Here is a 27,307-nt window from a genome sequence, read left to right on the forward strand (position 1 = left end):
TCCCGGGATCTCGGAGCTTGCGAATGGAAAGAATGGAGGTGTGAAATCGGCGTTGGCGGTACTAGTGACGGTATGAGTGAAGTTAGGATTTTGCGCTTGCACAGCTTATTGCCGCAGATTGTTTGAAAAGGTTGCGAGGATTTTAGAGAATAGCGGAGGTGCGACTCCGAGTGTGAGAGTAGGGAAGTCGTCGAACTTCATGTGCATGTGGCGCTTTGTGCAGAAAAAGGTCCACGTGGTTGTTGTTGTTGAGACGGGCCCTGCGAGGTCAAGAGACTCCGGAGTATGTTGAAAAGTGTATGAGACACTTGTTTTATGTTGTGGTCTGGTCGGTTTAATAGGTTGACCGGGCGTGGTCAACGGGTCGGTACGTGTGTTAAGGGAGTGAAAGAAAACTTCGACTTCGGGCTTTGACAAATTCTAAGTGCACTAGAATAGATCATTGACAAGTTGAGAGCAGAGTCTGCGGGTCAGAATTTGCTTGCGAAAGTGGGGACCGAGAAAGATGGAATAACTGCCGAGGCTAGTGAAAAATCCCTAAGGTCCTGAAGCGATTGTGTTACCCTTCCTGTAGTAAACCGACAGATCTGTTTTATTATTATTTGGTTGCTCGCGATACATGCTAGAAGTTGTTACGAGAGGAGCTGAGTGAAGGAGGACAAGCCGCGAGGCTTTGTCAGCCGCAGTGTGTGTGAGTGTGACGTCACTAGGAGCCGCGCTGGGATAGGTTGGTTGCAGAGAAGGGTCGCGCACGGATTGGACGCAGTCCATGGGGCTCGATTGGAAGGGGAAAGGCAAGCGAAGAGTATTCCGGGAATTAAAGTCACATATTGATTACAAATTTTGTGAAATAAAAGACGAGAAAATGAAATTTTTTAAAGCATTAAAGAGTGCGATGAAGGGGGAGTCTTACATTAAAGCGAGCGTAGGAGAGGAGACGCCACCCGAAGGTACACCAGCTTACATTGTAATGGAGGAAAGGGGGGTAGCTCTGTGCCTTTGGCTAAAGCAATGGCACAAGCTGACAGAGAAACATGGGAGCGTAGCGTTCCCGATCCATGGGACATTCAATATAAGGATCCTAGAGAATTTGAGATTTGCGATGTACGACATGAAGGTACCTCCAAGGCCAGCACAGTTTGAGGCTCTAGCGGTTTGGGAACTAATGGCTAGACAGCAACAGCAAAAGAAGTTCGAGGCCAGGATAAGAAAGGTAGAAAAGACACTAGCGGACGCTAGGTGGAATAATGCACAGAAGGTGTGGAGGTCAGATATATTGCAGGGGATAAAATTGTTTCCCGCAATTGCTAAGGAAGAAGAGGCGACAGGCAAGAAAGCTACCTGTAAGACAAACAGGAGGTGTTCCAAAGATAGAGAGGACGAGGAAAAGTTAAGGAGGGAAGACGAGTCAGAGGATGAGGAGTTCATCATGCAATTGCTGAACGACCGTCCACCACCTTATGCAGAGAGTGAACAGGTTCCAAGTACCAGTTCTGCCCCTCCGGCACCGGTACAGAATAATGAAACCCCGAATTCAGAAACGCCATCGGGATCTAAGGACCCGAGTTTACTGTTTACCCCGCAGATACCGCAGGTTAGGAGAATATATCCAGATGTGCCTATATTGAAAACAGCAGAAAATTATCAGCCGCAGGTCCCAAGGTACTACAGCAGTGACAACAGTACGGGAATGATTCTAGATCCAACCGTAATGGGAGTACAGAATGGTCGCAACCCAACATTGGCACAAGCTGAGTCAACCCAGCTTTTGATGCCTCAAAAGCAGATGCAGGGGGGAACCGCACATGCTCAGATGACGGGGAGTCAGACGGGCATGCCGGCAATGATGACCCATAGTGTGGGAATGAACATGTCTCAGAACCTGGGGAATGGACAGAACCCAGATGCGATATCCCTACCCATTACTGTAGGTCCACCGGTACCTTTGTACATTCAGCCTAACTCAGGTATGAGCGGTCAAGGATCAGTGGTGCAGAGTGGGACGGAAAGGAGGTGCATAGAAAACACTCCAGAGACAACTCCGATAGCGACTCTGCCAACTGGATCTGGGTCCTTGATGGAGTTTAGTCCCATATGTGCTCAGTCAACAGTGGTGAGGTCGAGTCCCCCACTGATGATACCGCTATCATCGAACACTGAAAAGTTGCCGCAACCATCAATGGCAGTCGATGTGAATGCTACACTGATGGGGTTGAATGCGCAACAGCTGACGCAGTGGTTCAACAGTCTGAATTCCACACAAAGCTCAGCCAGTGGGAAGGGAGAAGACTATCTGAATAAAGTCAGGTTGAACATGGAAGCAGAAGAATTGGTGGAAGGGACTATGGGTTTGAATAGGTTAGAGTCCTACTCGGAAGAAGAGCTGAGGTATCTATGTCCTAGGATTACGAGAGAAGTGAACAAGGTACATAGAAGGTTGCAAGAAATAGCTGACAAAAACGGGGTTGAGATAGACAAGACAAAACACTTGAGCAGGAGCTATAGATTGGATTTCGGGACCACAGACTTTGAACACATGAGGTCAGCAGGCATGAAAACGCACCTTAGAGAATTGCTGCAGAGTGCACAAGTGTGGAGGTGCTTAGACAAATGGGAAAGTAGATGGGCAAAGAAAAAGGAAAAGAAGAAAGATAGTGTCCCAGAGCATAAGGAGAAAAGACCACAGAGTAGTGATGCAATAACCATGTTACCAATGAGGGAGACAGCAGGGGGAAAATTAATACATGTACCGTGGCACAGAAGTGACATTCAGTCTTTTACGGATGATTTTCCCAAACTGAGAGAGAAACCGATTGAATGGTATCAACAGACTGATAGGTTTGTGAAGCTTGCAAAATGTCTTTGGGAAGACCTGAACACCCTCTTTGAGATTGTGGTTCCGGCAGATTTGTGGGAAGACTGCAAAAGGGCTGTAGGTTGGCCGACAAGTGAACCAGAGAGAGACAGGGATACGGGTGCACCATCACCTATGGTAATGAGCTTGTACTATAAGGCAGTGGTTCCCAAACTGTGTGCCGCGGCACCCTGGTGCGCCGTTAAAAGTTGCCAGGGGCGCCACGCACATTTTGGAAACATGAATTGAACATTTTAAAAAGATTTATGTGTGCAGTTTATAAATGACCTGTTTACGACAAGTTTAAAGTATTTTGCGGCCGAGTAACTCTTTAGCATTATTAAATAAAAGCCGAAATTCAGAAGAGAGCACTGGAATGTTATTGCTCCCGTGGGATCCTCTTGAAGTGCACATCGGACGTGTTCCTTGTTGAATTTACAATAATCAGGTAATTATAGTTATTATTATTAGGATTTCTAATCTAGGGTGAGAGAGAGGGCACCGCAGGACCGGAGATCACAGGAATGTGCAGGAAATTCTCCTAAGCAGAACCGATATAGTAATTATAGTATTATTAATAACTAATGTTCTGTTTTTAAAACAGATGGATATTTCCCAGGGGCGAGCACGAGGCCCCTGTGTAGTTTCGGGACAGAAGAAAACTGCTAACAGCTTGATTCAGCACACACACAGAGGTTGAGTTTGTTTATTTAGGTTAGAAGACATTATTAGAATTATTAGTTCCTTGTTGATGACAAGTCCAGGGGAAAATTGCAGCATTTCTGCTTTGTGAAAGATTAACCTTCCACCCTTTTCTTATTACTAAGCACACCTTTCCTTTTTTCCCCATTTGTGTTTACTAAATGCTAGTAAATTGTTAAAAATAAATTATAGGACCACAGTCCTCCCTCACTTGCATGCCCAAATCAGATTACTTACTGAGTCTTACTGCCAGGGAAGGCAATTTTCGTTGGGATGCCAGAAAAACGGCTATGGGAGGTACAGACCAAGTGGAACTTGGAAAGCACAGTTATCAAAAGCTGAAGCCTTTGAAATAATTTAAGGCAGCAGTGCCTCCTAAATTCTCAAGAAACTGCAGAGTGGGAGTGTGAACGGCAGTGCTTAATTTGTAAATAAAAACGTGCCGGTGCCCAAAGTCCTCCTTTTAACCATGTGGCTGCTGCAATTAAATGTGCGAAAATTGAATACTGAGGCAGTGTAATACTGAAGCCATCTCAGGCCTCTTCAATGATTTTAAAGCCACTCCCTGCCCCTTCAGCTCACTCTTGCAGCTGTTTTCTCTCATTGTGACACTATTTCGTTTTTCTCTTCCTTGCTTAGCACCGGAAACAACAAGCACAAATTAAGCACTGGTGAATGATCAAGTACTGTTAAGTAGTTTTAGAGGAGAAAGTGTCCAGATTGAAGGCAGAATGTGTGCACCAAAGGTGAGGTGTGATATGTGTGTGTGTTCAAGGCAATGTAATGACGTTGTAAACAGAGAAGAAAACACGTGCATGGAGGACAGCAATTGTGACACAGGGGGGAGATGTGGCTACATTGTTTAGACGTTTAAGAATGAGAGGTTGAATTGGAGGAGATGTGGTCTAGCAGGGAGGAGGAAACATACAAAACATCCATGTTATGCTCGTTGATATAATTAAAGTACTCCTGAGGCTGGGCTTACATCGCCCACCCGAAGAAAAAAAAAAGTAACATAATGGGGAGCCGCGGGCAATGGCAAATATAGATGTAGGGAGCCGCGGGTCGAAAAAGTTTGGGAACCACTGCTATAAGGTGATTGAGCATTTGAAGACGAAGGTTGCCGCGAAAAATGTGGATTGGCAGAAGATTGATCGAACTGCCCAAGAGACTAAAGAGTCGATTGATGGTTACTATGAGAGGTTGTTGAAGGCGTTCAAGAACTACAGTGGCACGGAAACAATAGAGGCGAAGGACATGCTTCATTTTGTGTTTAGGTTTGTGGAAGGGCTGAGACCAGAGATAAGTCAGATGATAAAGACGCATTTGATTTGTTGGCAGTCGAAACCTATTGATGAGGTGTTGAATTATGCGAAATACTGTAGCGACGAAATTGAAGTGAAACAGAAAAGGTTGAAAGAGAAAGTGATGATGATGCAACTTAAAGCAGCTCAGACAGGTTTGCAAGGGTTGCAAGGGTTCCAACAGCAGATACCACAGCCGCAGCTGCAGGGAAACATGGTGTTTCAGCCACAGGCGAGAGGCAGAGGCAGAGGAGGCTTTGGGAGTAATGGTCCGGATTTGAACACTGTTGCGATTCCGAATGGTGTGCAGGCAATGAAAAGGGTGATGCCGTGTCACGTGTGCGGAATCGTCGGACATTGGAAACGCGAGTGCCCGATGGTGGTGCAGGAAGGTGTAGGTGTTGGTCAGCAAAACAATGATATCAATGCATTCCAGACAATGAGGGGACCGAAAATGAGAGGTCCAAACCCAAATTTTCAGACCATAAATCAGCTGCAGGGATTACAGCCCATGCAGCCGCAGCAGATGCAGATGCCCCGTATGCAGATGACGCAAATGCAGCCAATGCAACAGCAGTTTCCCATGGTACCTAATCAGCAAATGCAAATACCTTTGGCACCAGTGAGTCAGCAGCAAGCGATGGTTCCTCCACAGGTCTCGGGTCAGGTGATGAATACAAATGGCACAGTACAACAGTTCCCATTACACAGTGAGAATGGAATAAACAATGTATGGGAGAGTGAAAGTTCAGATGAGGAGGGAAATTGTGTGCTTGCAGCATCCTTGGAAGTTGATCAAAAGGGTCCATATGTGGAGGGAAGAGTTATGGGTCATCGTGTTTCATTCTTGGTTGACACAGGAGCCACACGTTCAACTGTTAGGAGCATTGAAGTACCAAATTTGCCACTCTCAGGGAGAACAGTTCAAGTAGTGGGAGTAGCAAACAGGTACCTGACGAACCCAATCACAGATCCAGTACCAGTCAGAATTGGTAACTATCAAGGGTCACATAATTTTGTGGTATGTGACTCAAGCCCGATAGCACTGTTAGGGAGAGACCTATTGTGCAAATTGGGATGTTCGATTATGTGTTCGAACGATGGAATTAGAATTCAGACGAGCAGTGATGGGGAAGAAGAGGACAGTGTAGAAGGGGATGAGATGGAAACTGTCGATGAAGAATATCCTCTGATTAACCTTTTTCCGATGATAACTGAAGAAGATATTCCAGCTGAATTACGGGAAACAGTCGGAAAGGAAGTGTGGGATATGACAGGAAAAGAGGTGGGATTGGTGAAAGGAGTGGAACCAGTGAAAGTGACCGTAAAACCCAATGTAACCTTTCCCCAGACCCCACAATATCATATGGCACAAGACACCCTCATGAAAGTCGCCCAACTCATTGACGAGTTTGTAAAACAGGGAGTACTGAAAGAAGTGTTAAGCAGTCCATGTAATTCACCAATCATGGGACTAATAAAGCCGAGTGGAAAGGTCCGAATTGTGCAGGACTTGAGGAAAATAAATGACATCCTAATTAAATGCTGCCCTGTAGTACCGAATCCAGCTGTGATAATGTTTCAAATCCCTTGCGATGCCGAGTGGTTCTCAGTCATCGACTTATCACAAGCATTCTTTTCGGTGCCTCTTCATGAGGACAGCCAATTTCTCTTTTGTTTCAAATTCTTAGACAGAGTTTACAGTTGGTGTCGAATTCCTCAAGGGTTTTCTAAGTCACCGTCAATTTTCAATCAGATTCTAAAGAAAGACTTAGAAGCGTTAGAATTGCCATTCGAGTCAACCCTAGTACAGTACATTGATGACTTACTGATTGCATCTAAGACAGAAAGTGGCTGCACAGCCGACACCATTGCTCTACTGAACCATTTGGGAAGGAATGGACACAAGGTGTCTCCTTCAAAGTTGCAGTTCTGTCAGAAGAAAGTGAAATACTTGGGTCATCAAATAGAGAAAGGGTCACGGAGAATAATGAAGGAAAGAATAACAAGTGTACTTCAAATGAGTCCACCTAAGACAAGGAGGGAGGTGATGAAGTTTTTGGGGATGGTGAGCTACTGTCGCCAGTGGATTCCCAACTTCTCAACTCTAGCAAAGCCTTTACTGAAACTGACCCAGAAGGATGCCTTGGATGAAATTGAGCTGAAAGGAGATGAGATGGATGCTTTTATTGAATTGAAAGAATGCATGTGCAGGGCTCCAGCTTTAGGTATGCCTGATTACACAAAGCCTTTCACATTGTTTTGTCATGAACGTGATGCATGTTCTTTGTCTGTCTTGACCCAAGCCCATGGTGGCATAAACAGACCAGTAGCGTATTTTTCAGCTACTTTGGATCCGGTCGCAGCAGCACTGCCAGGGTGTTTGCGCGCCGTAGCAGCAGTTGGTATCAGCCTCACTCAGAGTGAAGGAATAGTGATGGGACACCCATTAACAGTCATGGTCCCTCACTCAGTTGAGATACTTTTGACCCGCTCCCGAACGCAACACATGACTGGAGCAAGACTCACAAGGTATGAAACAATAATTCTGGGCTCACCGAATGTGCAGCTGAAAAGGTGCACTACGTTGAATCCAGCAACCTTGCTTCCCGGTGAAAATGCTGAAATTGAGAACGCTGAAGACGTCGAGCACGACTGCCTTCAGGTGACTGAATTTTGCACAAAACCCCGACCTGATATTAGGGATACTAAGCTTGATGAAAATGACCATATTATTTTTGTTGATGGTTCATGTCTAAGAGATGGGATGGGAATTTTGAAAGCAGGATATGCTGTATGTACTGTATCAGGTGTCTTGGAAGCGTCCTGGCTTCAAGGAGTCTATTCCGCACAAGTAGCAGAGCTTGTAGCCCTTACAAGAGCATGCCAACTGTCTACATTGATGAAGGTTACCATTTACACTGATAGTCAGTACGGGTTTGGAATTGTGCACGACTTTGGGCAATTATGGTCACAGAGAGGTTTCCTGACCTCTTCAGGGTCCCCAGTGAAAAACGGGGAGAGAATAAGGGAATTGTTACACGCCATTCAGATGCCAGCCGAAATTGCAGTGGTAAAGTGTAGTGCTCATACAAAAGGACAGGACTATGTTTCCCTGGGAAATGCATATGCGGATCAAGTCGCAAGATTTTGTGCCTTGAACTGTATATTGCTCAGGGATGAATGGAATTTGATAAGTGAGCCAGAGCTCGAACCAGCTGAAGCATTTGCCTTGAAGGTCGTGGATACAATGGATGAACTAAAAGCATTACAGAATAGCGTCAGGGAGGATGAAAGAGCTTCCTGGATTAAGTCACAATGTACAAGGAGACCAGATGAGTTATGGGTTTCAAATGAAGGAAAATTTGTTTTACCAAATAGTCTCTTATCGCAGCTAGCGCGGTTCTATCATGGGCAGGCTCACCTAGGGAGAGATGCCATGATAAGATTGTTCAAAACTGATTGGTTTAACCCCAGATTCCGTCAAGTTGCAGAAGCAGTTTGTCATCGTTGTGTCATTTGTCAGCAGATGAACCCAGGAAAGGGAACGGTTGTGAACATGAGCCACATTGGCAGGGCGAGTGGCCCGTTCAGCAGAATGCAGATGGACTTTATTGAGATGCCTGTGCATGGAGGTCTGAAGTATGTGTTGGTGATTGTGTGCATTTTTAGTCACTGGATTGAAGCATACCCCACACGTAGAAATGACAGCCTTACAGTTGCAAAACTATTGTTGAGGGAGTTGATACCACGTTTCGGATTCCCGATCTCTTTAGAATCAGATAGAGGAAGTCACTTCAATAACGAGGTGATAAAGTTACTTTGCGCAGCGCTGAACATTGAGCAAAAACTGCATTGTAGCTATCGCCCTGAGGCCTCAGGACTGGTGGAGCAGATGAATGGTACACTGAAATCAAGAATGGCGAAAATATGTGCATCGACAAATTTGAAATGGCCTGACGCATTGCCTTTGGTGTTAATGTCAATGAGAAACACCCCTGACAGAAAGACTGGATTGTCCCCGCACGAAATTCTCATGGGCAGGGCCATGAGACTTCCTGCAGTTCCCGCAAACGCGCTTTTGAATATTACAGATGATATGGTGTTAGACTACTGCAAAGGTCTGGCTGACGTGGTTCGCTCTTTCTCTCACCAGGTGGAAGCAACCACCTTGCCACCGATCCAAGGTCCAGGACACACACTGAAAGCAGGTGACTGGGTCGTGATAAAGAAGCACGTGAGGAAGTCGTGTCTGGAACCCCGTTGGAAAGGCCCTTTCCAAGTGATCCTGACGACCACTACCGCTGTGAAGTGTGCGGGAGTTCCCAACTGGATCCACGCCAGTCATACAAAGAAAGTGTTGTGTCCCACAGATGAGGAAGTTGAAGCGCTGAAACTGCCAGTACCTGATAACAAAGTGCCGAGCGCTGAGACAGAACAAAACAGAATTAGAAGCGAACAGTCAGAGATAGAGGAGAGAGAAATATTCTCTGAGGACGAAACAACCGATTCACTTGGGGAAGACCAAGGAGAAACCTCAGACAGCGACGAAGCAGCTGAAGGTAACAAAGAGCCTGAAGCAGCTGAAAGTGACAAAGAGCCTGAAGAAAGTAACGGTGACAAAGGGCTCGAAAGAGGTGAAGAAGCAGGAGAGCCTGATCAGAGGAGGGCTTTCCCAGAAGCAGACGGTACAGAAAAAGAAAAGGAAAACCTGACTGACTCCCCAGGGGGAGGGGACAAGGCAGAACAGAACGAAACTGTTCAAGCTTCTTCAGAAGAGATCGCAGGTCCATCAAGTGGACACAGTGCAAAGAGAAGGCCAAGTATATCACCAGTAAAACTAAGAACTAGAGAAACGTTGAACGACAGTGAAGGGCCAAAAGTGAAAGAGAAAAGAAAGGAAGTGTCTGTCGTGGTACCAACATCAAGTGAAGAAAAAGACTTGGCCAAAGAGGAAAGTACCAGTGAGACAGAATCAAAGTGAGATGCAAAATTGAAAAGGAAAAGGATACCAAACAGGAGATATTCCGGTCCAGAATGGGCATATGTAGTCAATGACGATTGGACTGACGAATTTGTATCTCTTAGCCTCGAGAACGAAGAAGAAGAGATACCAATAGAAAAGAAAAGTTTTATGGACACTATTGATTGAAAGGGTGATAAATGACATTGCTAGCTATAATCTAACGTGATACAACCGGCTGAGACATTGCTAAACCGGATGAGACATTTGCTAACTTGATAAGACTTTGATAACCTGATTGACTCTTAAACCCGATTTGAGACAACGTTGCTAACTGATAAAAGACTGAGTTATTGAACTGATAAAAGACTGAGTTATTGATTGAACTGATAAAAAAAAAAAAAAGAGACTGAGTTATTGCCGAATTGAGACAAATGCTGCTAACCGATAAGTGACTGGGCTCCTGAAGAAAACTGTGTGAACATTGCGCTCGTTCAGCTTTGTAACTAATTGCTAAATCGTTTCTTTTATAGGTGCTTCTAGCTCTCTGATTCTATAAAGATCATGACTAGGTACGCTACACAAAACAGTAGAGTGAAATATTGTAAATATGCGTGTATAGGCTTGATAACTGCATGTGTACTAATAATAATGGCAATAGTGCTTGCAACGCGTGGTAAGGGTGAGAATGAGAAAATTGATGCTTCTACTTCTGCTCCTGTTACTGTCACTGAACTAACCGCATTGAAAAGACTAGAATTAGATGAGAGACACTTGCATGATAAGAAGGAACTTTCGTATAATGTTTTCTATCGCCTACTAACAGAATATGTTGAGACTATGGATGCGAAAGATTGTTATGTGTGTACACAGATACCGACATCGGTAACGGAAGGGGTGACTTATCACCACATGCCTCTTACATATGGGATTACATGTAGTTTAGTAACTTCTAGATTTTATGGTCAAACTAACATACAGTATTTTTATTCAAATTATGATGTTACCTTTGCATATGTTCCTATAATAACGCAACTAAGCCAGATTGCTAAAGAGTGGGATGCTAAAATAATGAGGGAATTTTTCGAGCCAATGCAACCTTTTGAAACAGCTCACGCTCATAGGGAAAATCTTACCTGCTCGCTCTCTGCAGTAGAAATAAGCTTTTTAGATCGCACAGATGATAGAAGGGCACAAATGAATGCGAAATTAGAAAAGGAGCTAAGTAAGAGGACTTCAGTAGATAATTATGCTTTTGCCGCAATAAAAACACAAGGAAAAATAGCTTTAGACGCTTGGCATGTAGGGAAATTTTGTATATATCGTGGTGAATCTTATTATGATAACATTTTCGTGGGAGCGAGTGAATGTAAACATACGTTTATCTTTAAGGCCAAATGGACATTCATGCTGAACGGACTTGACCCTGTCATACCTGGTGTATATTACATTTGTGGGCATAATGCCTATTATCGTCTTCCAAAGGGATGGTGGGGGAGATGTTATTTGGGTATAGTGTTCCCAAAGGTTTATCAACTGGATGACCTATCAGTGATTCCAAAGACGCCTGGATCTCATCGTATCCAGAAAAGAGAGACCGCAGCTGCTGTGGTAGGAGATATATTTGGAGCCATGATTCCTTCATTGGGAGTTGTGTTGAATTCCATCAAAATAAGAAAGTTGTCTACTATAGTGGATAACATGTTGACAAAGTTTTCAGGTGCTATAATCCTGATGGATGCTGAACTTGCTGCAGAAAGAGTTATGACTCTTCAAAACAGGCTTGCCCTAGACATTCTTTTAGCAAAGGATGGCGGCGTTTGCAAAATGCTTGGTGCGCGTCACTGTTGCACGTATATACCAGACAACAGTGTGACGATTAAAACAATGCTTGCAAATCTAACAAAAGAGAGTGCAGACTTGAAGGAATTGAAAGAACCAGGAGTTTGGGAGAAGGTTGGAAAGGGAATTGCTTCAGTGGGAAATTGGCTTGGTGGCATTTGGAATGGAATATTACTAAAAATAATACAGGGAATACTAATAGTACTAATTTGCATCTTTGGGATTTGGGGAATAAAGAGAGGAATACTAATGATCATGGCAAGAATTAAGAGAAGGAAGGAAGAGAAAATGATGAAAAGAATGGCAGAAGAATACAAGGCAAGAACAAGGGGAACTAAAAGGCAAAGAGAACTGACAGAATTTTAACGGAATAAAATTTGTGGGAATAGTTTTGTGTGATGACAAGTAGTCATCAGAGGAGGGATTGATGACGCAGAAATGAAGGTTTTACATTTATTAGCTCATAAACGTAGTGCTGCAATAATCAAGTGTGACTTTAACCGAACTAATAAAGATTGTACGGGGACAAATGTGCCCTCAGAGTAGTTCGCCAACATTTATAAGCGTGCTTTATATAACGTGATGTATTAGAATTGTACTAATCTGACATAACCGTAAACGTGTGCTATGATTTGCTTGTTTGAAATGTTTTAACTTAGCATAACTTTAGTGGAGGCTTCGGCCTAGTTGCCTTGTCTCACGGTTTAGATGCTCGTGTTTTTCTAATGTGCTAATAAAACGTGTATTCTTGCTTGAAGCTGTACTTTTCCAGTGAGATCGGTTCACATGCTTATCTTTAAGGTTTCGTGCCAGCCTGGCATCTTCTTCTTTGCTCCAAGGTCAATCTGCAGGTGCAGACAATGGAAGCTCTGAAAGTGAGTTAATTGGTAAAATATGTTGCAACTTACGTTCCCGACTCCAAGGATAATGTATGCCTAGGTAGAAGCTTGTGAATTGTTGTTTTTGATTGGACAATTTGAAGCCAACCTATGAACCCTCCAATGGAAGACCCTCCTGGATTTGAACTGTTGTTTATAAAAACCTGGTGCACAAGAAGAAAGCAGCCATTTTTAGCCATTACCAGCCATTGGACATTTTGCCATTTGCCCATTGGCCATTACCCGCCATTTGCTAGACATTGCAGCCATTATGGCCTATCTTGCCGACCTCGTCATTTTGCCATCTTCTACGATGCCAATTGATGTTCGACGCCATTTTGAATGAGACTTTGATGCTTTCTCTAATCGAGAGAAAGAGACTTTAAGTAATTCTCGCCCTAGAGACTTTAACTTTGATTTGCCCCTTTGCATGAAGTAGTAGTTTGTCCTTTTATCTTGCCGCTGTGAGGCAATTGCCCCGTCCACCTTGCCCCTTTGCCCCCGTCCCATGCTGATCGAAACCGGTACTTGTGAGACGAAGACTTCCTTGAATGCTGATTGAATTTGGTAAATATGAAAGGAAAATGTACAATTGCATTGTGTTTCTTTTAGGTAACCAACTGCTGATTTTTTATAAGAGCCCTAGTTAGGAGTTTTCCAAATTAATGTTGCTAAATTGTTTTTGCATGATGTCCCACATGCAGATGCTAATTTGAGGTTAGATGAGGATTCATTTGTTGCACGATGCAATTTGAGACCTTGTTATGCTGACTAATGTATGCAATTAGCCCATTACAGATTATAGTTTTAGTGGTTTGCGTTGCTATTATCGAATGCATTGTTATTCAAATGCTGCATAAATTGCATCTTTTTCGCCGTTATGGACAGCTATTAATGTTCATTTACATATATCATTTGGTGTTGAGACACATTTATATCGTGCTAGCTTTGTTAATATAGGGAAATAAATTCATTAACTTTGAATGAACTGGTGTGGTTATTCATGGCCGAAAGGTCATGGTTCGCCGAAATGTTTTCTGGATTAATTGTGAAGTGTTATGTTGATCAGGGCATTGCTTATGTTCGTTATTGATTATTGATTTGATTAAATTGACTAATCTCGGGTGAAGAGAGCCCCACTTGGTCAAAAGATTCATCGACCCAAGAGCGTCCAGATACGGGTAATTTATTAGGTCGGAACGCTCTATCAGATGTCACTTGGAATGGTAAATAGAAAATAATTTTTAACATCTGCAAAAGGGCTTTTCTAAAAATGGTGCAACGCAACAGCAAACATCAGCTGCCAAGCCTTAACAAAAACTGAAAAATGAACAAAAATTGTTTTTATGGGCATGGACGGGAAGGATAGGGAGCCTTGGAGGAGAAGGTGGGAGGAGCACACAGGGGAGAACTCAAAGGTGGGCACATAAGCAGAGGAAGGAAAGCCATTCAATAAGAACCAAGCAAATGAGAATGAAAATAAGCCAACCAATGGTAAGCTCTAAGCCAACAACAAGATCTACAGGATGTCTTTCAACAACAAAAGTCCTTATGAATGAATCAAGTATTAATGCTGAGCATGCAACAGAAAAAATAATGGAAAGTGTGCGAACCCACTGGCGAAGATGTCACAGACTTTTTCTTTTTTCTTCAGTAGCATTTACACTCAAGTTAGGAGGAGAAGCTGCCAAGTTTCCCAGGTCCATGCGTGATGTGCTGCTCCAGTCCAGGTTTCTTCTTTGAATTCTGGGACTTGGAGTCTTCTTTATTCCATTATAAAATAGGACTAAAAGTCTGAAATGTCAAAGAAAATATACTGTACTGAAGCAGCACATCTCGAATGGATCTGGGAAACTGAGCAGTGATGAGAAGGTAGATATGGTGCCCCACTCTAATGAATGAGGGAAGCACAACAGAGTACAGACTGGAATATTTTCTTCTTCCTTCTCAAATGTAAAAATGGCACCTGCCAGCACTTTGGCATGGGTGACTACCTTCCTGTGGAGCAGGTCTGTACTATGACCTGTGCACTTCTAGCCTGCTTATTTCCTTCCGCTTTATGCCAGACTAAGGGGTAGTGAAACCAAAGGATCAATGAAAGCTTGTGTGGGAGGAGGAAGAGCAGCAGACTTGCTTCTGGAAGTGCATATTATGCTTGCCCTTCCTGTGGTGTTCCATTTGTCTGAACATTGTTCTCCTTTTAGTATCCAACAGATTGTTCTGCTCCTAAATGTCATTGGGAGGTTAGGTCTAGTGTGTGGCTTCAATGAATTTCAGAGGGTTTCTCTTGTGGTTTGATTGGTGTCTTCCCTTTCATTATTCGATTTTGAAGTCGTGAAGCCTTTCAGTGGCATGGGCTTAACTTGACCTGTGCTATTGTTACAATGATGTATAGTTTCTTTTGGTCAAGTGTGTGTTCAGTTCCGAGTACCTGCTCTATATTGAATATTTTACTCACATCGAGACATTAATTGAAGGTTTATACCCAGCTTTTTTGCGTCTTCTATGAAAAACAGCATAGTTTTTGATACCCGTCCTTACACCTTTGTTCACGTCTCCAGTTAGGATTCCGAGGTGATGGTTTGTAATTGCATTAATTGGCATTTTGAAACAAATGCTGTCAATTGATCAGTGCCTCCATTGCAATGCAAGAATTAATTTTAAAGCCCAACACAAGTCCGAGCAGCTACCTACATGACGCCTCTCAACCAATTTTGTGTTTTCACTTATTTATGTGTCCTCACTCTGACATGCCTCGTAATTAGAGGGAGGGAATTCTGATTATAAAATTAACTATTACAGCTGGTAACGCCCCCTCGCTCCAAAGTTAATGGGCACCGACCTTTCCAGTGCTAAATGACGTCCAGGACCCAGAAATACCACTTTTGGAACATTCATCATGGACGTTTTTCCAGCTGGTGGAAAATGGCTGTCAGCTGGAACGTTTTTGGTTGCTCATTACAAAGCAAAGTGTCTTGGTTTGTTTTGATCCTATTACAAATGTTTGTTTCCATCATACTTCAGAATTGAGGAAACAGCACTTATTTTGTGCTTTCCTGTTAATTTATTTGGACATACCCGTACAGTTCATTTACATGTATCAACATTTTGTTGTGTTTTAGAAGAAAAAGGCATCCTGCAGCCTTTCCTTTCATACCAGCAAGATAGCCACATAGTTCACTACACAAAATATTTCCACTTTGATGTAAGAAAAAAAAGAAAACACTCGTCTCAGTCTTCGTGTTAAAGGAATAGGCAGCAATTTTCCCGAAGACTAGACAGACATTTGACCTCTCCACTTGAATGCAGGGCAAATGTGAAAAGATAGAAACAAAATGTAATACCATCTTTAATGCTCCTTCACCTTTGGCAGTCCAACCTGGTTATTTTGAGGGTGCTGCAGCACTCCTGCCACCCCTACTTCCAGCAACTATGCTTCTGTTACTTTGTGGGGATGGGGCGTGGCTTTTGTTACACCATGACTAGGGCTTCTGAAGAGCTGGATTCCATCACATCAATTAGACATGCACATTTCTTATCTCAGGAAGTTAGAACTGCATCCGGGTCACACTTTGCAAACTGTACTTCCTGCCAGATTCTCACCAGCTGGTCTGATGAAAAGTGGTGGATCACCAGAGCCTCCTTGTACTGGCAAATCTTATACTCTAAGCCAAACGTGTAGAAGCGGGGGTTGTGTACCATCGTGACATTGGCTGCCAATCCCAGAAGCCCCAAGTAAACATCATCTAGTGGAAAAACAGGCAACTCGATGGAGGCTCGATAAAGGCCAGGGATGGCATCTCCAGTCATGATAAAGCCGCCACCGGACAGGAATTTGGGGTACACTGAATATGGGAAAAGTGAGTTTGTGACTGCATACTTTCCCATCCGCAGTGGCTTGGTATGGCGATGCAAGTGTCCATGAAGGGCCTGGGACTGATTAACAAATGTTCCCAGATAACTGACCAGAGCTTTGGGATTCACCAACACATCATCATCACCTGCAATAGAACATAAATTAAATATTTAAATTGACAGTACTTGATCGAAATACACTCTACGTATGATTATGAAACATTCCCAAGCATTGGGTCAAATATTTGTTCCTACTTCGATGTCCCATTTTGTTTTCTCTGGAATGCCCTGTCCCAATCACAAGAGTTCATGCACCTGTACCAGTCAAACTTCTTAGCCTTAATTTATCTATTTAGGTTCTCTGGGACCCTTATATCTGTATTAGAAGGATTAATTTTTACTTATTTGTGTATGTTGAGTTAGAATACTGTACCACAAATGAAGATGGAGATTAAAGGCCTGATTTATAGTTGAGCGGATGGAGAACACCTCTAACACCCCGTCGGACTATCGTCTGCCAAATTTAGAAATGATCACCGGTCCGGCAGTCATCTTTGTATATCAAAAGGAACATCAGTCACAGCGGTTTTTTACAATGTACAAAACGTTTGGTAGACGGTCGGTTTTGGATTTTCAGAAAAACAAAAAACGAATGACTCCCCCCTGATCTGAGAAGTTTTCTCCTATGGTGTGGGGTTAATTTTTTTTTTTTTTTTTACCTCACAGCCCCGTTTTCCTTGCAGTGGCAGACAGGAAAAAAGACATTAAACCATCCACCCTAAATAGGGCAGGAGATGTTGGCCCTCATTATGACATTGGCTGTAAGTGCCACTTACCGCCATGCTGACTGCCGCCAACATACGGCGACCGCAGCGGTATACCGCTACCCATATAATGGCCCAGACATAGAAATCCGCCACTATACAGACCACACACAAGTCCGCCAGACCAAAGGTCAGTGATAAACTGGAGGTACCAAAACCAACACCGTTATGCCAACAGAACTACGCCCACATGATTATGACCCACGAATCACCGCAGCGGACATTCAACGGTGGTAAACCATTGGCGGTACATACCACTGTGCTCAAAATACACACACACTAACAAAACAACACCACATTGGACAATTCAAACTACACCCACCTGACACACATACACACACCACACCCACACCCACAAACCACTTTAAAACACACACCCACATTACCCACAAACAATTTACAACAGAGAGACAGACACACCAGGAGCACCCACAGAACCAGAGCCACAGAACACCATCACCCATACTACATCCACACACACCTCACAGCACACACCCCAACACAGAACCCCACACACACTCACACACACTACACCCATGGCACCACAAAGACACCCCAGGTTCTCAGAGGAGGAGCTACGGGTCATGGTGGAAGAAATCATCCGGGTAGAGCCACAGATATTTGGATCACAGGTGCAGCAGACATTCATTGCAAGGAAGATGGAGCTATGGCGGAGGATCGTGGACAGGGTCAACGCCGTGGGACAGCACCCCACAACAAGGGATGACTTCAGGAAGAGGTGGAACAACCTACGAGGGAAGGTGCTGTGAGAAGGTAGCCTCTTTCTAGCCTTGTTACCCCCACTTTTGGCCTGTTTGTGAGTGTATGTCAGGATGTTTGTCACTGTTTTCACTGTCTCACTGGGATCCTGATGGCTAGGCCCCAGTGCTCATAGTGAAAACACTATGTTTTCAGTATGTTTGTTATGTGTCACTGGGACCCTGCTAGTCAGGACCCCAGTGCTCATAAGGTTGTGGCCTATATGTATGTGTCACTGGGACCCTGTCACACAGGGCCCCAGTGCTCATAGGTGTGCATGTATGTGTTCCCTGTGTGGTGCCTAACTGTCTCACTGAGGCTCTGCTAACCAGAACCTCAGTGGTTATGCTCTCTCATTTATTTAAAATTGTCACTAACAGGCTAGTGACCATTTTTACCAATTTACATTGGCTTACTGGAACACCCTTATAATTCCCTAGTATATGGTACTGAGGTACCCAGGGTATTGGGGTTCCAGGAGATCCCTATGGGCTGCAGCATTTCTTTTGCCACCCATAGGGAGCTCTGACAATTCTTACACAGGCCTGCCACTGCAGCCTGAGTGAAATAACGTCCACGTTATTTCACAGCCATTTTACACTGCACTTAAGTAACTTATAAGTCACCTATATGTCTAACCTTTACCTGGTAAAGGTTAGGTGCAAAGTTACTTAGTGTGTGGGCACCCTGGCACTAGCCAAGGTGCCCCCACATTGTTCAGAGCCAATTCACTGAACTTTGTGAGTGCGGGGACACCATTACACACGTGCACTACATATAGGTCACTACCTATATGTAGCTTCACAATGGTAACTCCGAAAATGGCCATGTAACATGTCTATGATCATGGAATTGCCCCCTCTATGCCATCCTGGCATAGTTGGCACAATCCCATGATCCCAGTGGTCTGTAGCACAGACCCTGGTACTGCCAAACTGCCCTTCCTGGGGTTTCACTGCAGCTGCTGCTGCTGCCAACCCCTCAGACAGGCATCTGCCCTCCTGGGGTCCAGCCAGGCCTGGCCCAGGATGGCAGAACAAAGAACTTCCTCTGAGAGAGGGTGTGACACCCTCTCCCTTTGGAAAATGGTGTGAAGGCAGGGGAGGAGTAGCCTCCCCCAGCCTCTGGAAATGCTTTGTTGGGCACAGAGGTGCCAAATTCTGCATAAGCCAGTCTACACCGGTTCAGGGACCCCTTAGCCCCTGCTCTGGCGCGAAACTGGACAAAGGAAAGGGGAGTGACCACTCCCCTGACCTGCACCTCCCCTGGGAGGTGTCCAGAGCTCCTCCAGTGTGCTCCAGACCTCTGCCATCTTGGAAACAGAGGTGCTGCTGGCACACTGGACTGCTCTGAGTGGCCAGTGCCACCAGGTGACGTCAGAGACTCCTTGTGATAGGCTCCTTCAGGTGTTAGTAGCCTATCCTCTCTCCTAGGTAGCCAAACCCTCTTTTCTGGCTATTTAGGGTCTCTGTCTCTGGGGAAACTGCAGATAACGAATGCAAGAGCTCATCCGAGTTCCTCTGCATCTCTCTCTTCACCTTCTGATAAGGAATCGACTGCTGACCGCGCTGGAAGCCTGCAAACCTGCAACATAGTAGCAAAGACGACTACTGCAACTCTGTAACGCTGATCCTGCCGCCTTCTCGACTGTTTTCCTGCTTGTGCATGCTGTGGGGGTAGCCTGCCTCCTCTCTGCACCAGAAGCTCCGAAGAAATCTCCCGTGGGTCGACGGAATCTTCCCCCTGCAACCGCAGGCACCAAAAAGCTGCATTACCGGTCCCTTGGGTCTCCTCTCAGCACGACGAGCGAGGTCCCTCGAATCCAGCAACTCTGTCCAAGTCACCCCCACAGTCCAGTGACTCTTCAGTCCAAGTTTGGTGGAGGTAAGTCCTTGCATCACCTCGCTGGGCTGCATTGCTGGGAACCGCGACTTTGCAGCTACTCCGGCCCCTGTGCACTTCCGGCGGAAATCCTTTGTGCACAGCCAAGCCTGGGTCCACGGCACTCTAACCTGCATTGCACGACTTTCTAAGTTGGTCTCCGGCGACGTGGGACTCCTTTGTGCAACTTCGGCGAGCACCGTTTCACGCATCCTCGTAGTGCCTGTTTCTGGCACTTCTCCGGGTGCTACCTGCTTCAGTGAGGGCTCTTTGTCTTGCTCGACGTCCCCTCTCTCTTCAGGTCCAATTTGCGACCTCCTGGTCCCTCCTGGGCCCCGGCAGCGTCCAAAAACGCCAAACGCACGATTTGCGACTAGCAAGGCTTGTTGGCGTCCTTCCGGCGGGAAAACACTTCTGCAAGCCTCTCCAAGGCGAGAGGGATCCGTCCACTAAAGGGGAAGTCTCTAGCCCTTTTTGTTCCTGCAGAAACCTCAGCTTCTTCTGTCCAGTCGAAGCTTCTTTGCACCCGCAGCTGGCATTTCCTGGGCATCTGCCCATCTCCGACTTGCTTGTGACTTTTGGACTTGGTCCCCTTGTTCCACAGGTACCCTAGATTGGAAATCCACAGTTGTTGCATTGCTGGTTTGTGTCTTTCCTGCATTATTCCTCTAACACGACTACTTTGTCCTTAGGGGAACTTTAGTGCACTTTGCACTCACTTTTCAGGGTCTTGGGGAGGGTTATTTTTCTAACTCTCACTATTTTCTAATAGTCCCAGCGACCCTCTACAAGGTCACATAGGTTTGGGGTCCATTCGTGGTTCGCATTCCACTTTTGGAGTATATGGTTTGTGTTGCCCCTATCCCTATGTTTCCCCATTGCATCCTATTGTAACTATACATTGTTTGCACTGTTTTCTAAGACTATACTGCATATTTTTGCTATTGTGTATATATATCTTGTGTATATTTCCTATCCTCTCACTGAGGGTACACTCTAAGATACTTTGGCATATTGTCATAAAAATAAAGTACCTTTATTTTTAGTATAACTGTGTATTGTGTTTTCTTATGATATTGTGCATATGACACTAAGTGGTACTGTAGTAGCTTCACACGTCTCCTAGTTCAGCCTAAGCTGCTCTGCTGAGCTACCATTATCTATCAGCCTAAGCTGCTAGACACCCTATACACTAATAAGGGATAACTGGGCCTGGTGCAAGGTGCACGTACCCCTTGGTACTCACTACAAGCCAGTCCAGCCTCCTACATTGGTTGTGCAGTGGTGGGATAAGTGCTTGAGACTACTTACCACTCTTGTCATTGTACTTTTCATAAGAGAAAAATATACAACACAAGGTCAGTGTATATACACATAGCCAAAAAGTTTTGCATTTCCTCTTTTCACTCTTTTCTAAGTGCTGAAAAGTACCTCTAAACTTTCAAAACGTTCTTAAAAGTTTAAAAAGTTTTTTCTGTCTTTCCAAAAAGTTCTGAAAACTTTTTTCTCTTATTAGCTGGAAAAGAGCAAGGAGTCTCTGTATAGAGAGAGGTTTGAGTGTAGGGAAGAATCCTTCCTTGGAACTGTTACTTAACATGCTTAGAGAACAGGATAAGGCCGTAGGTGCCCCATCTGTTGAAAAAGTACCTAATAGTTCCCAATCTGATTCAGGGACTCCCCCAGGAAAAGATTCAGGAAAGAAACTTCCCAGCCTGCCCATTACTAGACAATCTAGCATAGATGGTAATGATGATGAGCCACACCAAATAAATAGTGTTGTCTCACATCATAGCAAAAGCATTTATTCTCACCATACTGGTAGTAATGTTTCTGTAAACCAAGCTGTTAGGGTGGCTTCTGTAAGGGACAGGTCTCCTTCTGTTCATTCCCATCATAGCTCTGTTTCTAGAAATGTCCCTCCCACCAACCCTGATGACAGAATGTTAGAGAGGGAACTCAATAAGTTGAGGGTGGAACAAACCAGACTGAAGCTTAAAAAGCAACAGCTGGATTTGGATAGACAGTCTTTTGAATTAGAGAAGGAAAGACAGAAGTCGGGTTTAGATACCCATGGTGGCAGCAGCAGTATTCCCCATAGTCATCCTGCAAAAGAGCATGATTCCAGGAATCTGCACAAGATAGTTCCCCCTTATAAGGAGGGGGATGACATTAACAAGTGGTTTGCTGCACTTGAGAGGGCCTGTGTTGTACAGGATGTCCCTCAAAGGCAGTGGGCTGCTATCCTATGGCTATCATTTAGTGGAAAAGGTAGGGATAGGCTCCTTACTGTGAAAGAAAATGATGCTAATAATTTCCAAGTTCTTAAGAATGCACTCCTGGATGGTTATGGCTTAACCACTGAACAGTACAGGATAAAGTTCAGAGAGACCAAAAAGGAGTCTTCACAAGACTGGGTTGATTTCATTGACCATTCAGTGAAGGCCTTGGAGGGGTGGTTACATGGCAGTAAAGTTACTGATTATGAAAGCCTGTATAACACAATCCTGAGAGAGCATGTACTTAATAATTGTGTGTCTGATTTGTTGCACCAGTACCTGGTAGACTCTGATCTGACCTCTCCCCAAGAATTGGGAAAGAAGGCAGACAAATGGGTCAGAACAAGGGTGAACAGAAAAGTTCATACAGGGGGTGACAAAGATGGCAATAAGAAGAAAGATGGTGAAAAATCTCAAGATAAGCATGGGGATAAGGGTAAAACCAAAGATCCCACTTAAAATCTTAAACACTCTTCAGAGGGTGGGGATAAAACAAATTCTTCCTCTTCTTCCCAACCTGCACACATTAAAAAGCCTTGGTGCTTTGTGTGTAAAAATAGAGGCCATAGGCCAGGGGATAAGTCCTGTCCAGGTAAACCCCCTGAGCCTACCACCACTAATACATCAAGCTCTAGTGCCCCTAGCAGTAGTGGTACTAGTGGTGGGACTGCTGGCAACAGTCAAGCAAAGGGTGTAGTTGGGTTCACTTATGGGTCCATAGTGGAAACTGATGTAATCAGTCCCAAGACAGTTTCTGTCACACCTAGTGGCACTGGCCTTGCCACACTGGCTGCTTGTCCCCTTACAATGGATAAGTACAGGCAGACAGTTTCAATAAATGGTGTTGAGGCCTTGGCCTACAGGGACACAGGTGCCAGTTTCACTTTGGTGACTGAAAACCTAGTGCCTCCTGAACAACACATCATTGGACAACAGTATAAGATTATTGATGTCCATAACTCCACTAAGTTTCTTCCCTTAGCTATAATTCAGTTTAGTTGGGGTGGAGTTACTGGCCCTAAGCAGGTGGTGGTATCACCTAGCTTACCTGTAGACTGTCTCTTAGGTAATGACCTAGAAGCCTCAGGTTGGGCTGATGTAGAGTTGTATGCCCATGCAGCCATGCTGGGCATCCCTGAGGAATTGTTCCCTCTCATTTCAACTGAAATGAAAAAGCAAAGGAGAGAAGGCCTGAAAACTCAGGAACCCTCTCCATCAACAGGTAAAAAGGGTATCACAGTATCCCCTAACCACCCTACCATTCAGGATACCATTCCTGTGGTGGGAGAAACCTCTCCTGGGGTGGCACCTGTTCCAAGGGAATCATCAGTTGGCAAAACTGTACTCCCTGAGGTGGAAGTACCTCTCTGTGGGATAACTAACATTGGTGAGAAAAAGAGCACCATTATAGTTAATATGGAGCATCCCTCCAACCCTCCCAGAGAAACTTTAGTGCAGAAACTCTGCACTGCCTCACAACACTTAGGACAGCATCCCTGCCCTAGTGTGGAGCTGATAGGACAGCATCCCTGCCCTGCTCCAACCCAAGAGAAACAGCATCCCTGTTCTCTCTTCCAGCCATATGGACAACGTTTTTGCCCAGCTATGGCTTTTCTGAGACAGCATCCCTGTCTGGCATTTCCATCACTACAAATAGGTTCAATGGACAATTCCCACTGCTCTAAACTAAAACTTACTGATAGAAACTCTGAAAATACATCTTCACATTGTTGCTTAGCTAAAAAACTTCAAACAGGGTGGTTTACATCCCCACAGGGAAGTAACCATATAGTGGATGATAAAGGGAGTAACCAGTCTATGGCAGAGCTACTCTCTACTTATCACCACTTAGACAATAAAGTCTCAACTGGCCAAGGTTAGCCTTATTGTCCTTCGTTTGGGGGGGGGTTGTGTGAGAAGGTAGCCTCTTTCTAGCCTTGTTACCCCCACTTTTGGCCTGTTTGTGAGTGTATGTCAGGATGTTTGTCACTGTTTTCACTGTCTCACTGGGATCCTGATGGCTAGGCCCCAGTGCTCATAGTGAAAACACTATGTTTTCAGTATGTTTGTTATGTGTCACTGGGACCCTGCTAGTCAGGACCCCAGTGCTCATAAGGTTGTGGCCTATATGTATGTGTCACTGGGACCCTGTCACACAGGGCCCCAGTGCTCATAGGTGTGCATGTATGTGTTCCCTGTGTGGTGCCTAACTGTCTCACTGAGGCTCTGCTAACCAGAACCTCAGTGGTTATGCTCTCTCATTTATTTAAAATTGTCACTAACAGGCTAGTGACCATTTTTACCAATTTACATTGGCTTACTGGAACACCCTTATAATTCCCTAGTATATGGTACTGAGGTACCCAGGGTATTGGGGTTCCAGGAGATCCCTATGGGCTGCAGCATTTCTTTTGCCACCCATAGGGAGCTCTGACAATTCTTACACAGGCCTGCCACTGCAGCCTGAGTGAAATAACGTCCACGTTATTTCACAGCCATTTTACACTGCACTTAAGTAACTTATAAGTCACCTATATGTCTAACCTTTACCTGGTAAAGGTTAGGTGCAAAGTTACTTAGTGTGTGGGCACCCTGGCACTAGCCAAGGTGCCCCCACATTGTTCAGAGCCAATTCACTGAACTTTGTGAGTGCGGGGACACCATTACACACGTGCACTACATATAGGTCACTACCTATATGTAGCTTCACAATGGTAACTCCGAAAATGGCCATGTAACATGTCTATGATCATGGAATTGCCCCCTCTATGCCATCCTGGCATAGTTGGCACAATCCCATGATCCCAGTGGTCTGTAGCACAGACCCTGGTACTGCCAAACTGCCCTTCCTGGGGTTTCACTGCAGCTGCTGCTGCTGCCAACCCCTCAGACAGGCATCTGCCCTCCTGGGGTCCAGCCAGGCCTGGCCCAGGATGGCAGAACAAAGAACTTCCTCTGAGAGAGGGTGTGACACCCTCTCCCTTTGGAAAATGGTGTGAAGGCAGGGGAGGAGTAGCCTCCCCCAGCCTCTGGAAATGCTTTGTTGGGCACAGAGGTGCCCAATTCTGCATAAGCCAGTCTACACCGGTTCAGGGACCCCTTAGCCCCTGCTCTGGCGCGAAACTGGACAAAGGAAAGGGGAGTGACCACTCCCCTGACCTGCACCTCCCCTGGGAGGTGTCCAGAGCTCCTCCAGTGTGCTCCAGACCTCTGCCATCTTGGAAACAGAGGTGCTGCTGGCACACTGGACTGCTCTGAGTGGCCAGTGCCACCAGGTGACGTCAGAGACTCCTTGTGATAGGCTCCTTCAGGTGTTAGTAGCCTATCCTCTCTCCTAGGTAGCCAAACCCTCTTTTCTGGCTATTTAGGGTCTCTGTCTCTGGGGAAACTGCAGATAACGAATGCAAGAGCTCATCCGAGTTCCTCTGCATCTCTCTCTTCACCTTCTGATAAGGAATCGACTGCTGACCGCGCTGGAAGCCTGCAAACCTGCAACATAGTAGCAAAGACGACTACTGCAACTCTGTAACGCTGATCCTGCCGCCTTCTCGACTGTTTTCCTGCTTGTGCATGCTGTGGGGGTAGCCTGCCTCCTCTCTGCACCAGAAGCTCCGAAGAAATCTCCCGTGGGTCGACGGAATCTTCCCCCTGCAACCGCAGGCACCAAAAAGCTGCATTACCGGTCCCTTGGGTCTCCTCTCAGCACGACAAGCGAGGTCCCTCGAATCCAGCAACTCTGTCCAAGTGACCCCCACAGTCCAGTGACTCTTCAGTCCAAGTTTGGTGGAGGTAAGTCCTTGCCTCACCTCGCTGGGCTGCATTGCTGGGAACCGCGACTTTGCAGCTACTCCGGCCCCTGTGCACTTCCGGCGGAAATCCTTTGTGCACAGCCAAGCCTGGGTCCACGGCACTCTAACCTGCATTGCACGACTTTCTAAGTTGGTCTCCGGCGACGTGGGACTCCTTTGTGCAACTTCGGCGAGCACCGTTTCATGCATCCTCGTAGTGCCTGTTTCTGGCACTTCTCCGGGTGCTACCTGCTTCAGTGAGGGCTCTTTGTCTTGCTCGACGTTCCCTCTCTCTTCAGGTCCAATTTGCGACCTCCTGGTCCCTCCTGGGCCCCGGCAGCGTCCAAAAACGCCAAACACACGATTTGCGACTAGCAAGGCTTGTTGGCGTCCTTCCGGCGGGAAAACACTTCTGCACGACTCTCCAAGGCGAGAGGGATCCGTCCACTAAAGGGGAAGTCTCTAGCCCTTTTTGTTCCTGCAGAAACCTCAGCTTCTTCTGTCCAGTCGAAGCTTCTTTGCACCCGCAGCTGGCATTTCCTGGGCATCTGCCCATCTCCGACTTGCTTGTGACTTTTGGACTTGGTCCCCTTGTTCCACAGGTACCCTAGATTGAAAATCCACAGTTGTTGCATTGCTGGTTTGTGTCTTTCCTGCATTATTCCTCTAACACGACTACTTTGTCCTTAGGGGAACTTTAGTGCACTTTGCACTCACTTTTCAGGGTCTTGGGGAGGGTTATTTTTCTAACTCTCACTATTTTCTAATAGTCCCAGCGACCCTCTACAAGGTCACATAGGTTTGGGGTCCATTCGTGGTTCGCATTCCACTTTTGGAGTATATGGTTTGTGTTGCCCCTATCCCTATGTTTCCCCATTGCATCCTATTGTAACTATACATTGTTTGCACTGTTTTCTAAGACTATACTGCATATTTTTGCTATTGTGTATATATATCTTGTGTATATTTCCTATCCTCTCACTGAGGGTACACTCTAAGATACTTTGGCATATTGTCATAAAAATAAAGTACCTTTATTTTTAGTATAACTGTGTATTGTGTTTTCTTATGATATTGTGCATATGACACTAAGTGGTACTGTAGTAGCTTCACACGTCTCCTAGTTCAGCCTAAGCTGCTCTGCTAAGCTACCATTATCTATCAGCCTAAGCTGCTAGACACCCTATACACTAATAAGGGATAACCGGGCCTGGTGCAAGGTGCACGTACCCCTTGGTACTCACTACAAGCCAGTCCAGCCTCCTACAGGTGCGTTCCGTGGTTGCAAGACACCAGCTCGCTATCCAGAGGACTGGCGGTGGACCACCACCTCCTCCCCCACAACTCACAACATGGGAGGAACAAGTCTTGGCAATCATGC

At 45.3% G+C, this 27,307-nt stretch overlaps 1 protein-coding gene across 5 annotated transcripts in view; it reads right to left on the reverse strand.

Annotated features, from left to right (window-relative positions):
* Positions 1 to 15,559: 15,559 nt before the first annotated feature.
* LOC138266858 (beta-1,3-galactosyltransferase 5-like) overlaps positions 15,560 to 27,307 on the reverse strand; it is a 65,666-nt gene continuing 53,918 nt past the window's right edge. For all 5 annotated transcript variants that reach the window (XM_069215562.1, XM_069215565.1, XM_069215561.1 and 2 more), the window contains exon 3: positions 15,560 to 16,544. In XM_069215562.1, coding sequence (XP_069071663.1) covers positions 16,084 to 16,544 — 461 coding nt within the window. In that variant the 3' untranslated portion in view covers positions 15,560 to 16,083. The remainder of the gene's footprint in view (positions 16,545 to 27,307) is intronic.

Source organism: Pleurodeles waltl, chromosome 12 (genome assembly GCF_031143425.1).
Source record: "Pleurodeles waltl isolate 20211129_DDA chromosome 12, aPleWal1.hap1.20221129, whole genome shotgun sequence".
NCBI lineage: Eukaryota > Metazoa > Chordata > Amphibia > Caudata > Salamandridae > Pleurodeles > Pleurodeles waltl.